The sequence below is a fragment of the Biomphalaria glabrata genome, chromosome 8, assembly GCF_947242115.1.
Source record: "Biomphalaria glabrata chromosome 8, xgBioGlab47.1, whole genome shotgun sequence".
Classification (NCBI taxonomy): Eukaryota; Metazoa; Mollusca; class Gastropoda; family Planorbidae; genus Biomphalaria; species Biomphalaria glabrata.
Genome location: NC_074718.1, coordinates 18,952,743 through 18,969,021, shown reverse-complemented (window position 1 = coordinate 18,969,021; position 16,279 = coordinate 18,952,743). Strand labels below are relative to the sequence as shown.

Sequence of the window (16,279 nt, the reverse complement as noted above, 5' to 3'; positions counted from 1 at the left end):
TTTCTCAGCTTCCATCGTTAGGAGGGCATCAAGGGGAGATAATATCGTCGTCTGACAGGCACACTTAGATTTGAAATTAAAAAAAATACATTTGAAAAACTATTTGGTAACATACTTTTGATCGAGCACACCAAAAGGGAAAAATAAGTTATGCAAAATATATAGAAATGTGCAATAGTAGAATAAACATGTGTATTTGATTCATTAAAAATTTTAGGCAGCAGTAAGACTTGAACTATTGGCATGGATCACTCGGTCACGCTGCAATTAAGATAGACTAAAAAAATATACAATATACACATCTAATTGATTTAAAGAACATATCTAAATTTCCCGTTATTAAAAATCCCAGAAACAACAATCAATTGGGTATCTTTCTTTTATTTTAAATAATGTATCTTTTTGTTTATTTATTTTATGTGTTTACTACTAACGAAACAGTTTATAAAGGTCTTGATGATAGAGCTTTAAAAAAACTTATAATTAGAATAAACAAATCTTGTCATTTATTAATCACACAGACACACACACACCTTTTTTTTCTATAGTTCACCGTCAGGTAAGTGTGGTCGAGTGATCTATGGCGTTAGTTCTATGTATAAGTTTCTTTCTTGGCGTGGGTTCAGATCATAAAACCGCAGTAGCTTCAGTTCAATCGAAATCGACAGTTTTATGGGACGATTTCTCGCACGTAAGAATTTAAGACCGAAATTAAGGCATCACTTAATAATCAAAATACAAAATTTGGGGATAAAAATTATATATATAGTTCAAGTTGGATATAAATATATATATCAGTTGACTGGGTGCTTATGTTCGTACCACTCTATAGTAGTTTGATACTAGAGGTTACAACTCTGTCTCAATAATCAGAATTCGAATAGGCTTAAATTTTATTTACAAGTACATCATCATGAGAAGTGACAATTATTATTTGCTGTCAAACTTATTATAGTTAGATAAGGAAAGGTACATTTAGACTAGTGTTTTACAAGTGTCTAAAGCAAATACACTCGGGGCTGTTAGTATGTAGGGCTTAGTCAGTTTACTTGAGTCTTGTGACCGGGTCAGAACACTTGACATCTTGTGACATGGCCAGAACATTTGACATGGTCAGAACATCTGACATCTTGTGATATGGTCAGAACATTTGACACCATGTGACATGGTCAGAAAGTCTGACATCTTGTGACATGGTCAAAACATCTGACGTCTTGTGACCAGTCATTATTTATTTATTTGCTTTTTTTACACAGAAGTCTCTTTCCTAGTTCACGTGTTGAACCTTGAACTTTAAAAAGTCGTGAAAATCACTCAGAAATAAGGTGACATAGTTTCTAGAAGCAAAACGAGGCTCTGGACAAACGTATAAGCAGGGGCGAACTGAGTGTTAAAGTCGGCCCTGGCATGGAGTGTGCCTTAAGATGGGCTTCCATTCGTATCTGATCTCATAATAGTTCAAGTTGGATAATGCACTGACAGTTGGACGCATGCATGCCTGGGTTTTTTTTTTCATCGTATTCTATTTTTAAATGTAAGTCTGTTGACTTCTAGCTTATCTACGTTCATCAGCCTGAATTGAAGTCAACCTTCATCAGTCAGTGTAAAAGCCGCTGTCACTTTTGTGTGTTTCCTCTGTCCGTCTGTTCGCCTGTCATGTTTATAACACACACACACACACAAAGAAAAAATATTGAAAAGCTGATTTCTCTTTTGGGCAAAAAATTAATGAAATATATTGAAAAATCTCAATATCAATTGGCTGTTCCAGATTTTTAAAGTTAAAAACATAGTAAGGCCAAATGATGTCTTGAAATCGTTCTACTGACTTATATTAGGACCTACATTTGATTTTCTTACCAAAAAGTAGATAAATATCATTGTCGATAACTGGTTGTTACGGATTTATAATGAATTACATATTAACACTAACTCTTCTAACTTATATTCCATTTAATTTTCTTGCTAAAACGTAGCAAAACACTCCTTATCAATAATAGGTTCTTTGTATGAAAACATTAACCCTAAATTATTGTTTAAAATCTCTATTCTGACTTATAGTAGAGTCACTAATGCGGAACAGTCATGTTTGCGGAACAGCTCGTCGAAATTAGTTAAAATCTACTTTGTTTTGACATTTTCTGCTAAACTACTGTAACAGTTCTGCGCATGGTCCATTTCTCAACATTTTCAATATATGGGTTTTCCTTTCACACCAGAAAATTAATTTTGACTCCAGGTTAAAGTTGACAGGTGTGGAATCGTCCATTATTTTTCACGTACCAGGAGAACCGCATAGGTCCAGGCTTAAGGCTTTTTTAAAAATGATAATGACCCATCACCTGCATAATACACCTAATTTTCGGTTTATAAATGGATGTGGAAATACGTAATTTCGTAGTACTTCATTCAGAATTTAATTTTTAAAAAAATGTGAGGTGTTAACCCAGTTTTTACCTTTTTAAAGATTGTCCCAATTGTGGAACACTATAGATGTTATCTATTTGACCTGTGCATTTAGCTTAATATTTAAATAGTGATTTAGATTATCGGAATTTAAATATGAGTTTGCAAAAATATCATTATCGATAAAATTTTGTTCCGGATTTTTTATAAAAACTTAATGAATGCCAAATAATTAAGTCAAATTGCTCTTCTAACTTATTCTATTCTTTGCCAAAGCGTCGCGGATGTCTAATTATCAATAAATGGTTGTTACGGATTTAGTATAAAAACTAAAATGAAAAACAATTGGTTATCTCATATTGTTCTTCTAACTTATATTACATTCGCAACATAATGTCAAAATGGGATATGACTGCAAACCAGTGATCTAGAATTGTGTCACTGACATTGAAAAGCAAATCATTTTTAGCTGCATAGTTTTTGATAAGCCCAATAAACTCTTTCTGCCTCCGAACATCTTCAACTTTGACCTCTAGTCTGTCTGTCAGATTCAGTGACTTTTTTCCTCATAGAAAGCAGATAAAGTTGGCAAGAAATAAGTTTTATTTTCATCCAGTTTTGTTTGCCAAACTTGGAGTTTTATTTGGACGAACGGATCTTTTCAGACAAAGCGAGGCATTGTAACATTTAATTATTCATGGTGACAAGATGTCTACCAGGTCGGCTATATTCTGTGTTTTTTTCTTTCTAAGAAAAAAAAATTCTTCAAGAAGATTAAAAAAAAAAAACAACTTGTTAGAAGTTTGCCTCTCGACAATCACGTCACATCAGTGTGAACTAGCAGAACACGTTGAGCACATCTCAACTCTGTAGAAAGAAGTGACTATAAGAGGCAAAAGACGTGTCTACCCTCAAACAATAATGTTACACTCACCAACTCAAATTGCCATCTTTATCCTCTAGCAAAATATCCGAAATAGGTCATCCTCATTTTTTGTTTAATTTTTGTTTGACGATCGCTTCATAACTTGTTATATGGAAAACAATCTGGTTTGTTATATCATATGAAAATGTATACCTACTATGGTTGTTACAAAAAAAACACCAGATGATAGATAAACCCCTAGTTTCAAATGGTCATAGGCGACCCCTGACGAATGGTCATTCGACCTCAAAGGGGTCGCGATCCACAGGTTGAGAATTGAGAACCCCTACTCTAAGATATAAAGAGTGTCAATGTGAATATATCCATGTACATGTAAACTTGTAGTCTATTGCATGTTTTCAAAAAAAAAACTAACATTTTTATTTTGTTCAAGGTTAAATATTTATTGTATTAAAAATATTTTCAAGTGGAACCTTGCTGTAGATACAATACTGCACCTTGATCTGTGCACGTCTTGACATCGTCATTAGAAGAAATAATATTCACATTGAATTCAAAGTAGATTCTTTACACAAAACTAGCTGTATTGAATTAAAGTTAGATCTTCAAATAACATGTAAATCTAGATCTAGTATCCTTGAAGTAAAGTAAGATCTTCATATAACATGTAGACCTAGCTGTATTGAATTAAAGTAAGATCTTCATATAACATGTAGACCTAGCTGTATTGAATTAAAGTAAGATCCTCATATAACAGGTAGACCTAGCTGTATTGAATTAAAGTAAGATCCTCATATAACATGTAGACCTAGCTGTATTGAATTAAAATAAGATCTTCATATAACATGTAGCCTAAATCTAGATCTAGTAGTATCCTTGAATTAAAGTAAGATCTTCATATAACATATATGTAGACCTAGCTGTATTGAATTAAAGTAAGATCTTCATATAACATGTAGACCTAGCTGTATTGAATTAAAGTAAAGTAAGATCTTCATATAACATGTAGACCTAGCTGTATTGAATTAAAGTAAGATCTTCATATAACATGTAGACCTAGCTGTATTGAATTAAAGTAAGATCTTCAAATAACATGTAGACCTAGCTGTATTGAATTAAAGTAAGATCTTCATATAACATGTAGACCTAGCTGTATTGAAGTAAAGTAAGATCTTCAAATAACATGTAAATCTAGATCTAGTATCCTTGAATTAAAGTAAGATCTTCATATAACATGTAGACCTAGCTGTATTGAATTAAAGTAAGATCTTCAAATAACATGTAGACCTAGCTGTATTGAAGTAAAGTAAGATCTTCAAATAACATGTAAATCTAGATCTAGTATCCTTGAATTAAAGTAAGATCTTCATATAACATGTAGACCTAGCTGTATTGAATTAAAGTAAGATCCTCATATAACATGTAGACCTAGCTGCATTGAATTAAAATAAGATCTTCATATAACATGTAGACCTAGCTGTATTGAATTAAAGTAAGATCTTCAAATAACATGTAGCCTAAATCTAGATCTAGTATCCTTGAATTAAAGTAAGATCTTCATATAACGTATATGTAGACCTAGCTGTATTGAATTAAAGTAAGATCTTCATATAACATGTAGACCTAGCTGTATTGAATTAAAGTAAGATCTTCATATAACATGTAGACCTAGCTGTATTGAATTAAAGTAAGATCTTCAAATAACATGTAGACCTAGCTGTATTGAATTAAAGTAAGATCTTCATATAACATGTAGACCTAGCTGTATTGAAGTAAAGTAAGATCTTCAAATAACATGTAAATCTAGATCTAGTATCCTTGAATTAAAGTAAGATCTTCATATAACATGTAGACCTAGCTGTATTGAATTAAAGTAAGATCTTCAAATAACATGTAGACCTAGCTGTATTGAAGTAAAGTAAGATCTTCAAATAACATGTAAATCTAGATCTAGTATCCTTGAATTAAAGTAAGATCTTCATATAACATGTAGACCTAGCTGTATTGAATTAAAGTAAGATCTTCAAATAACATGTAGACCTAGCTGTATTGAAGTAAAGTAAGATCTTCATATAACATGTAGACCTAGCTGTATTGAATTAAAGTAAGATCTACATATAGCATGTAGACCTAACTGTATTGAAGTAAAGTAAGATCTTCATATAACATGTAGACCTAGCTGTATTGAATTAAAGTAAGATCTTCATATAACATATAGACCTAGCTGTATTGAAGTAAAGTAGGAGTTGCATTGAGTAGTCTTAGCTATGACGAATTCTACCATTTTAGGACAACATATAATATGTGGTTCATTCCTAGTCGCACCAGTCTGACATAATCTACTAGAATCAACTGACTCTGGAAACAAGACGTTGTGTATGTCTTTTCTTGGATGACATTGAGTAAGGCAATGTTGTAATGTTCTAATAGAGTAACAAGTTGAACATTTCGTTTTGGTCTAATCAACGGGCTTTCTTTTCATTTTGTGCCAGTTTTTATTCAACTTAGTTTCAGTCCAATTTTTTTTTTTACAGACGTTGACTACGTATGTGTGTGTAGACCTACGTGTGTGTGTGTCTTTTAGTGAGGTGTAAAAATACTCAAGGGAATTACTTTTTTTTTTTTAAATGGAAAAGGTAAATGCAGTTGTCGTCTTTCCACCTGCTTACAATTAGGAGATCGATCAAATGCACTTTTTAAAAGCAAACTAAAGCCAGGATTGCTTTTTTTTTCTCAAACTTACTGCAGACGTGCAGGTGATCAATGCTGATGTAATATGCCAGGTTAAATACCGGTACATTGAGCTCCCGCAAACATGATGCGTTATATCTAACAAGATTCGGCACTAAACAAAGACTGGTCCAATAGTGTTCATGTTTTACCTAGTCACTTCATGTTTTCTCTGGTTACAGTATGGTACTTACCTAGTCACCTCATGTTTTCTCTGGTTACAGTATGGTACTTACCTAGTCACCTCATGTTTTCTCTGGTTACAGTATGGTACTTACCTAGTCACCTCATGTTTTCTCTGGTTACAGTACCGGTATAGTACTTACCTAGTCACTTCATGTTTTCTCTGGTTACAGTATGGCACTTACCTAGTCACCTCATGTTTTCTCTGGTTACAGTATGGTACTTACCTAGTCACCACATGTTTTCTCTGGTTACAGTATGGTACTTACCTAGTCACTTCATGTTTTCTCTGGTTACAGTATGGCACTTACCTAGTCACCTCATGTTTTCTCTGGTTACAGTATGGTACTTACCTAGTCACCTCATGTTTTCTCTGGTTACAGTATGGTACTTACCTAGTCACTTCATGTTTTCTCTGGTTACAGTATGGCACTTATCTAGTCACCTCATGTTTTCTCTGGTTACAGTATGGCACTTACCTAGTCACCTCATGTTTTCTCTTTTTACAGTATGGTACTTACCTAGTCACCTCATGTTTTCTCTGGTTACAGTATGGTACTTACCTAGTCACCTCATGTTTTCTCTGATTACAGTATGGTACTTACCTAGTCACCTCATGTTTTCTCTGGTTACAGTATGGCACTTATCTAGTCACCTCATGTTTTCTCTGGTTACAGTATGGTACTTACCTAGTCCAGAACTGGACTTAATACTTAATACCAAAAATCCTCGGACGTATTTTACATTCTAGAATAACTGTGAACATATTTAAGGAAACAAAGATTTGATCACAAATGAGAAAGGTCACATACTTTTCCCCCTATAGCAAAGTGCTAGAATGGAGTATTAAATTGTAGACTCGCCTAAGTTGACTTAATTGACTAGGAAATCAGTTGTGGCAACATAATGTAAGGAACAGTAAAGAAAATAAAAAGGTCTAATAGTCTTTTTTCCAGCTAAGATAATTGTAACTCATAGTGTTTCTCTCCCTTTTGTAATAGAACGGGAAGTGATGCCTGCATTAAAGGTAGACAACTGTGTGTACAATGTGCAGAAACTCTTTAAACAATGTGTAGACAACTGTGTGTACAATGTGTAGAAACTCTTTAAACAATGTGTAGACAACTGTGTGTACAATGTGTAGAAACTCTTTAAACAATGTGTAGACAACTGTGTGTACAATGTGTAGAAACTCTTTAAACAATGTGTAGACAACTGTGTGTACAATGTGTAGAAACTCTTTAAACAATGTGTAGACAACTGTGTGTACAATGTGTAGAAACTGATTGTACAATGTGTAGACAACTGTGTATACAATGTTTTGACAACTCTGGGTAGAGTGTGTACAAACTGTGTACAATGTGTAGAAACAATTAAAAGAACAGGAAGGATGCCTGCATTAATGTGTATACAGGTCTATGCACAACAGGCAACAGTGTCTCCAGTGTACAATGTACAGTATTGCTATTGACAAAACCTGAGGATAAAAATTTTAAAAAGTCAAAGAAAACTATATAAGAATTTTTATTTCAAAACCTATTAAAAAAAAAAATTAAAAAAAATAAAGTGTGTATGTCATGAATCACAAAATAAGCTATTGAATTTCAAATAAAATAACTGATATCTAATTACTATGCAGCAAGTCTGAGACCATATTTAAGTAGCTGCGGAACTTAACAAAGCTTCTTAGGAAATAGATTCACATTGACACTACATAGCGTATAAAAAAAATAATAATCATAATGATAATTTACATTGACCAAAGTTTTTATGAATCAATAAAACTTCTGAGAACAATAAACATATCACAGGGAAATAGTGAGAATGTACACATGTGATGGGAGATAATCTATGTTCACAAGGAACTCTGGAACAAGATTAGAAGTAAATGATCTTATGTAAACTTAGAGAAATAGTGCTAGAAACTAGTTATGTAAACTTAGAGAAGTAGTGCTAGAAACTAGTTATGTAAACTTGGGGAAGTAGTGCTAGAAACTAGTTATGTAAACTTAGAGAAGTAGTTCTAAAAACTAGTTATGTAAACTTAAAGAAGTAGTGCTAGAAACTAGTTATGTAAACTTAGAGAAGTAGTGCTAGAAACTAGTTATGTAAACTTAGAGAAGTAGTGCTAGAAACTAGTTATGTAAACTTAGGGAAGTAGTGCTAGAAACTAGTTATGTAAACTTGGGGAAGTAGTGCTAGAAACTAGTTATGTAAACTTAGAAAAGTAGTGCTAGAAACTAGTTATGTAAATTTAGAGAAGTAGTGCTAGAAACTAGTTATGTAAACTTAGGGAAGTAGTGCTAGAAACTAGTTATGTAAACTTGGGGAAGTAGTGCTAGAAACTAGTTATGTAAACTTAGAGAAGTAGTGCTAGAAACTAGTTATGTAAACTTAGAGAAGTAGTGCTAGAAACTAGTTATGTAAACTTAAAGAAGTAGTGCTAGAAACTAGTTATGTAAACTTAAAGAAGTAGTGCTAGAAACTAGTTATGTAAACTTAAAGAAGTAGTGCTAGAAACTAGTTATGTAAACTTAGAGAAGTAGTGCTAGAAACTAGTTATGTAAACTTAAAGAAGTAGTGCTAGAAACTAGTTATGTAAACTTAGAGAAGTAGTGCTAGAAACTAGTTATGTAAACTTAGGGAAGTAGTGCTAGAAACTAGTTATGTAAACTTAAAGAAGTAGTGCTAGAAACTAGTTATGTAAACTTAAAGAAGTAGTGCTAGAAACTAGTTATGTAAACTTAGAGAAGTAGTGCTAGAAACTAGTTATGTAAACTTAGAGAAGTAGTGCTAGAAACTAGTTATGTAAACTTAGGGAAGTAGTGCTAGAAACTAGTTATGTAAACTTAGGGAAGTAGTGCTAGAAACTAGTTATGTAAACTTAGGGAAGTAGTGCTAGAAACTAGTTATGTAAACTTGGGGAAGTAGTGCTAGAAACTAGTTATGTAAACTTAAAGAAGTAGTGCTAGAAACTAGTTATGTAAACTTAAAGAAGTAGTGCTAGAAACTAGTTATGTAAACTTAAAGAAGTAGTGCTAGAAACTAGTTATGTAAACTTAAAGAAGTAGTGCTAAAAACTAGTTATGTAAACTTAAAGAAGTAGTGCTAGAAACTAGGGATGTCACCTTCATCTGGGTCCCCTCCCATGTTGGCATTGAGGGAAACGAAGCCGCAGACAGAGAAGCAAAGAGAGCCCTAAATCATGCGGTGTCAGGAACCCAAATCCCCTACTCGGACCTGAGACAAAGTATTGCCTCTGCCACCTATCGAGAGTGGCAGAACCGATGGGAGGCTGAGACTCACAGTAAACTCAGGCAGATTGTGGCGGATGTCAGGTGGCGGCCCACATCTAAGGGTCTGACAAGGCGTGGTAGCACAACCATGTCCAGACTTAGGATTGGCCACACCTACATCACGCACTCTTTTGTACTGAAGAGAGAGGAGCCCCCACTTTGCGAGTACTGTGACTCTCGCCTCACCGTGGAACATATCCTCGTTGATTGCCCCAGATACCAGGATGTCAGGGCGAAACATTTTAGAGCCACTAATCTAAAAACACTATTTAATAATGTCGACCCTGGGAAGGTACTGGGCTTTATTCGGGAAGTGGGGCTATCTACGAAGATGTGATTTCTGAATTTGTGAACATACACTATTTACATTAGATTTTTACCAAATATTTAAATTTTTACTACCTTTACTATTTTAACTGTGAATAGACCTTAATTTTAATTATATTACTGTATAGAATCTGGCCCTTGCTGTTTAGAGAGAGAGTAGTCCTTAAGGGACTGCAGGCACGACATGGCCTAAATTGTGCCGATGTGCCTCATATCAACAAATCAAATCTAGAAACTAGTTATGTAAACTTAGAGAAGTAGTTCTAAAAACTAGTTATGTAAACTTAGGGAAGTAGTGCTAGAAACTAGTTATGTAAACTTAGGGAAGTAGTGCTAGAAACTAGTTATGTAAACTTGGGGAAGTAGTGCTAGAAACTAGTTATGTAAACTTGGGGAAGTAGTGCTAGAAACTAGTTATGTAAACTTAAAGAAGTAGTGCTAAAAACTAGTTATGTAAACTTAGGGAAGTAGTGCTAGAAACTAGTTATGTAAACTTAGGGAAGTAGTGCTAGAAACTAGTTATGTAAACTTGGGGAAGTAGTGCTAGAAACTAGTTATGTAAACTTGGGGAAGTAGTGCTAGAAACTAGTTATGTAAACTTAGAGAAATAGTGCTAGAAACTAGTTATGTAAACTTAGACAAGTAGTGCTACAAACTAGTTATGGAAACGTAGAGAAATAGTTCTAGAAACTGTTGAAATGGGGTGACTTTGCTTCAAGGGGTGACTTTGCCTACTCAATACTAAAAATGTGAAAGGCTTTAAAAACGTTTTTCCTGAGTTGTTTCCCATGAATTTTCATTTAAATATAAAAGAATATAGGTTAGTGTTTAGAAATGATACTTCATTTCTTCTGTAAATAGCAAAACAAGGCAGATACACGTTTTTGACTCAGGACCTTCAATTTCACTAATTTCAGCTGTTTTAGGTGAGTTATAACTTTAGTTTAGATCTAATAGAAGGTTAGCTAATAAAATGAACTTGTGCATTTTTTTAGTTGTAATTTGGTTTACAATTATGAGAGGAAGTTGTTATTAAATAATTTCTTAACAGGTTTTATGCCTGAGGCAAAGTCATCCCCTTTAAGTGTTGCATTTTTTCTTTCAGATAGTCATGCCATCAGTGTCCAGAAAGAAGCTGAGCTGACATAAATATAAAGATAATGATGTAGAAACTTTATTAAAGGCATGGAAGAGTGAAAACACAAACAGGGATAAGCAGAAATTCAGCTGACGTTAGTTCATGGACAAGACATTATCTCAGTTCATTCACAGATGGCTCCCTACAGAGCTACATTACAAGGACAATTCAACAAAAGTAGGCTCATTATACAAAGAAAAACTACATCTACAGAGCACATTACAAGGACAATTCAACAAAAGTAGGTTCATTATACAAAGAAAAACTACATCTACAGAGCACATTATCAGTGGCAAAATTTCTTGGACCAGAATTATTTAACAAGAGATCTACTTTTCACAAATCACAGAGAATTCAGATCCCAGGATGCAACACTTTGTAACTGGACTCTATGACAACCTTCAGACACTTTTTAATAACACAAATTTGATTGTCAATTTCAAAAACAAAATTGTTAAACAAGGTTACATAGCTACTTCCTGGTAGGGTGAGTAAGGATGATAAAACCATGACACTTGATAGAAACAAATAAATTTAGTGGAAAATGAAATATTAAATTTTCAGACTTGTATATTTTAAGTGGAATGTACGACCCTCACCTACAGTAAGGTTAAGTTAATAGGAATTTAAAAAAAAAAAAATACCTATGACAGTTCAACATTAGCAAGTCCACAGAACTTACCAGCACAAATGTTCAACCAGTAGATAGTCAACAACTACAAGTAACTGACATTACAACAGGACATATGATATACATATAAAAAAACAAAATGTTAACATTTTTACTTGTTTTTTTAATACAACTTAAAAAAAAAAGGTTAGAGACAGAGGTTTGGATAGTCACTCTTCTGTGTTTCAAGTCATAGAACTGACTTCAAAAGTAATGTAATATGAGCAGAAATATTGACATTAACATAGATATTGCAGGGAATAGAGGGCCTTACATTTGTACAAAGTAAATTTCAATACAAAGTAGCACAACAAAATGATTCTAACAGAGTATTGATTCCCATGAGTGAAATAAATTGATCAAACTTTTTTCTTAGACAAATGAAGAATGGATAGTACACAAGACCAAATGAAAATTTTAATTTGTTGGGGCTTTTCTTTTTTTTTTATGACTAAATTATTTCAACATGAAAAAGTCTACACAGAAGTATGAAATCATTTTTTTTTACTGATAATTGAAAAAATATATACTATAGCTAATAAATAAACAAACAAAAAAAAGTCATCATTATAATTCATATCAATGCCATTTAGAAAGTGGATAGTTTAAAATGATAACCATACTATTGACCAAGATATCAAGGATTAATATGAAAAATAAATTTTAAAAACCCAACTTGTATAACTTTACTAAACGTTTTTATAATGTTCTATATCACCTATGTCAAGTAATTCTCAAGTAACTCTTTAGCAGTGTTTTTATAAACAATAAATATATTTGCAAAATATTTTCATAAAACTTGTAAAGAAGTCGAATAACATTATAAAGAAGTCAGAAGTGATTACAATATGATTTGAATTTAGAAGTAATAGCAATATGTTTTAAAGTTAGAAGTAATAGCAATATGTTTTGAAGTTAGAAGTGATTGCAATATGTTTTGAAGTTAGAAGTGATTGCAATATGTTTTGAAGTTAGAAGTGATTGCAATAAGTGTTGAAGTTAGAAGTGATTGCAATATGTTTTGAAGTTAGAAGTGATTGCAATAAGTGTTGAAGTTAGAAGTGATTGCAATATGTTTTGAAGTTAGAAGTGATTGCAATATGTTTTGAAGTTAGAAGTGATTGCAATATGTTTTGAAGTTAGAAGTGATTGCAATATGTTTTGAAATTAGAAGTGATTGCAATATTTGTTGAAGTTAGAAGTGTTTGCAATATGTGTTGAAGTTAGAAGTGATTGCAATATGTTTTGAAGTTAGAAGTGATTGCAATATGTTTTGAAGTTAGAAGTGATTGCAATAAGTGTTGAAGTTAGAAGTGATTGCAATATGTTTTGAAGTTAGAAGTGATTGCAATATGTTTTGAAGTTAGAAGTGATTGCAATATGTTTTGAAGTTAGAAGTGATTGCAATATGTTTTGAAATTAGAAGTGATTGCAATATTTGTTGAAGTTAGAAGTGTTTGCAATATGTGTTGAAGTTAGAAGTGATTGCAATATGTTTTGAAGTTAGAAGTGATTGCAATATGTTTTGAAGTTAGAAGTGATTGCAATATTTGTTGAAGTTAGAAGTGATTGCAATATGTGTTGAAGTTAGAAGTGATTGCAATATGTTTTGAAGTTAGAAGTGATTGCAATAAGTGTTGAAGTTAGAAGTGATTGCAATATTTGTTGAAGTTAGAAGTGATTGCAATATTTGTTGAAGTTAGAAGTGATTGCAATATGTTTTGAAGTTAGAAGTGATTGCAATATTTGTTGAAGTTAGAAGTGATTGCAATATGTTTTGAAGTTAGAAGTGATTGCAATATTTGTTGAAGTTAGAAGAGATTGCAATATTTGTTGAAGTTAGAAGTGATTGCAATATGTTTTGAAGTTAGAAGTGATTGCAATATTTGTTGAAGTTAGAAGTGATTGCAATATGTTTTGAAGTTAGAAGTGATTGCAATATGTTTTGAAGTTAGAAGTTATTGCAATAAGTGTTGAAGTTAGAAGTGATTGCAATATGTTTGCTCATGCTATTTCTATGAAACTAAACTATCTAATAGAGGAAATTAATAAAAAGCCAAACTAGGTCATGGAAGTTGTTTCTAAAAGGGAAACAAAATGTGCATATTGACACCTTTAGAATTAATTTCTGGAAACTTTGAATGTGAGCATTTTAAAGAATAAGTTGACAATAGTACAAATTAAATGAATAATAAAAAAAAATTAATTGCTTTTCTGTCCAACACAAACAGTAATTAAACATAATTTTAAAAATAAAATGTATAGGTAGCTTGATCATTACAATCTTTACAAAGTTGAAAGACAATTTGATGTAGGCATTATATTAGAAAATATCCAGAAGTCAAAATATCAACAATAGAAGTATATTAAAAAAAAACACAATATCAACATTAAAAGTATAAAAGACAAATGAGGTAACCACACAAGTATTTGTAATACATTCACTACACTTGATTCAAACAAACATTTGTGAAGTCAGAACAGATAATGTCTTGTTGCTTTATGTCAAACACCAGATAGAAAGAATTAAAAATAATGCACTTCCTAGAGAAAAAAATTTCTACCTGATTGTATCAGAGTGAAGCCAGGTTTTCATAAATTGTGAAGTATTTGGTTTTATGAAAGAGATTTGACAGCAGTATGCTTTAATCTTTAAACATTTGAACTGAATCTTTTTTTAAGTGGATGTTTCATTTATTTTTTTTAATGAATATTTGACTTGAGATGTACTTTACCTTGAAAATATTGTAAAAATGTTTGATTTGAGACTTTACCTTCAAGATATTACTAGACCAGTGGTGTGTGTCAAGACTGTGATGAAAATTTTAAAAATATTTTGAACAGCTAGAGTTTTGAAGCTATAATGCTTTTAAAGGGAAACTCCGAAGGTTTTTTAATTTGAGTTATTGACATATTTAAATTCTGCGTGAAAAGTTTTAATAGTAAACATTTTACCATTTTGTATTTAATTGTATTTAAATGCTTAGTAACATTTATGTTTAATAAATTAGTCAGTAAATTCTTGACATCTCAAAAAAACGGGATTCTTTGAGATTTTGTTTTAAGCTATTTCAAACATCACTTCCCTCAACAATACTGAAAGAGAAACTACATTTAACCAATCGTATCGCTTCTTTCTTACAGTAGCTGTTAGACTTAGTGACGGCCTAGTCCAGATCTATGATACAGTTATATATATATATATATATATATATATATATACTTGTATAAATAGATCTAAAAGGATTGGATAACCAACTCGAGAAAAAAAGTAACATTTTCATCTAAGCCTTTCCCTGTCCCAAGAAGTAAATAGATCATGTATCTGACTGATTCCAACAAACTGGTCAGTGTAAGGCTAGTCGAGACTATGTGTAGTCGGTCATGACAAGACAACCAAGCAATAGTGTTTGTTGTGTGTTGAGTGGTCAGGCGAGAAAATACTCACTGCCGTGGTTAGTCAAGCATGTAAATCTACTTTTAATGCGCATTTTTTTCTTTGCATACAAGATCCTACATCTAACTGCATAGTCGAAGATATATTTCTTTTACCAGAATGTAATTTTTGTTGTATGGTCTCCTGTTTTACAGAAGTCAATAGATTAAATTAAACGTATTTGTGATGTCACATAGAAACCCGGTGAAAGTCTGACTGTTTTAATGCGCAGGAAAATTACGTTGGAAAAACATCAATTTCTAAGTTATTATTGCAAATAAAAAAAAAAAGGAATAATATATTCATTATCTGTAAATCAAATTATATATTATATCAAAAATTGTCAAAACCATAGGAGATTCCCTTTAAGCTAGTAGACTTATTTCTGACAATATTTATTTGGGGTGAAATCATTAAATTTAATTAAAATCAAGTACAGCAATTTAACAAAATGAGAATTTGTTGACAAAATGCAATTGACCAGACCATTGCTAATTAATTTAATTGATTAACTATAAGTTGGTATAGCAATATTTTAATTAACATCAACATATCAGTAAACCAAAAACTGAAATGGCATCATTAAAAATAAAAATATCTTCAAATAAATACAGAAATACTTTAGCAGTGAAAAAATCCAGTCAATGACAGAAATATTTAAAAATTAATCCACAGGCAACATTTTGGCAGCTACACAAATGAACAGATTTTAAAACTAACTCAATTCTAAAAAGAATTCACAATGTCTTTAATAGCAGAGTATGTGCCAGTGAAACAGCCTACTAGTCCAAGGAGAAATATCAATATATTCTTTACTACAATATACCAAGGCAGGTGTTCATCCTCTGCTGACAGGGTCACAATCTCAATGATGGCTGGTAGTATCAGGGCAAGTGATGTGCTTAGGAATGCTCCAATCAAGGAAATGAGTAAATCCAGATGTGGGATGGCAGCAGCAAAGCCAACTAAAAAAAAAAGGTCATTTCCCTTAGAAATCAAGACAAGACTAAATGGTTTCAGTTGAATGAGTCAAAAGTGCACAGCTCTGAAGAAAACTGCAGATCATTATAATCAGAACTATTGTATTATTATTATTTTTGAGAAGTTTATTACAGAAGTACAAATATTCAACTAGTACAATCACACAGTGATAATAAAGGCAAGCTATTTTAGTCCACAAAAAAGTTGAACTTTTATGCTAAACTAC

General features: G+C 32.2%; 2 protein-coding genes across 6 annotated transcripts in view; both read right to left on the bottom strand.

The window, feature by feature from the left end:
* Positions 1-66, bottom strand: part of LOC106073838 (glycine receptor subunit alpha-2-like) — a 124,203-nt gene extending 124,137 nt beyond the window's left edge. Inside the window, exon 1 of one of the 2 annotated variants that reach the window (XM_056038647.1) lies at positions 1-66. This exon is cut by the window's left edge and continues 32 nt beyond it. The gene's annotated coding sequence lies outside the window, so the exon portion shown is untranslated. The other variant, XM_056038644.1, reaches the window with a different exon arrangement.
* Positions 67-7,713: 7,647 nt separating this feature from the next.
* Positions 7,714-16,279, bottom strand: part of LOC106061412 (proton-coupled amino acid transporter 2-like) — a 34,073-nt gene continuing 25,507 nt past the window's right edge. For all 4 annotated transcript variants that reach the window (XM_056037897.1, XM_056037895.1, XM_056037898.1 and 1 more), the window contains one exon: positions 7,714-16,037. In XM_056037897.1, the coding sequence (XP_055893872.1) occupies positions 15,799-16,037 (239 nt within the window). In that variant the 3' untranslated portion in view covers positions 7,714-15,798. The remainder of the gene's footprint in view (positions 16,038-16,279) is intronic.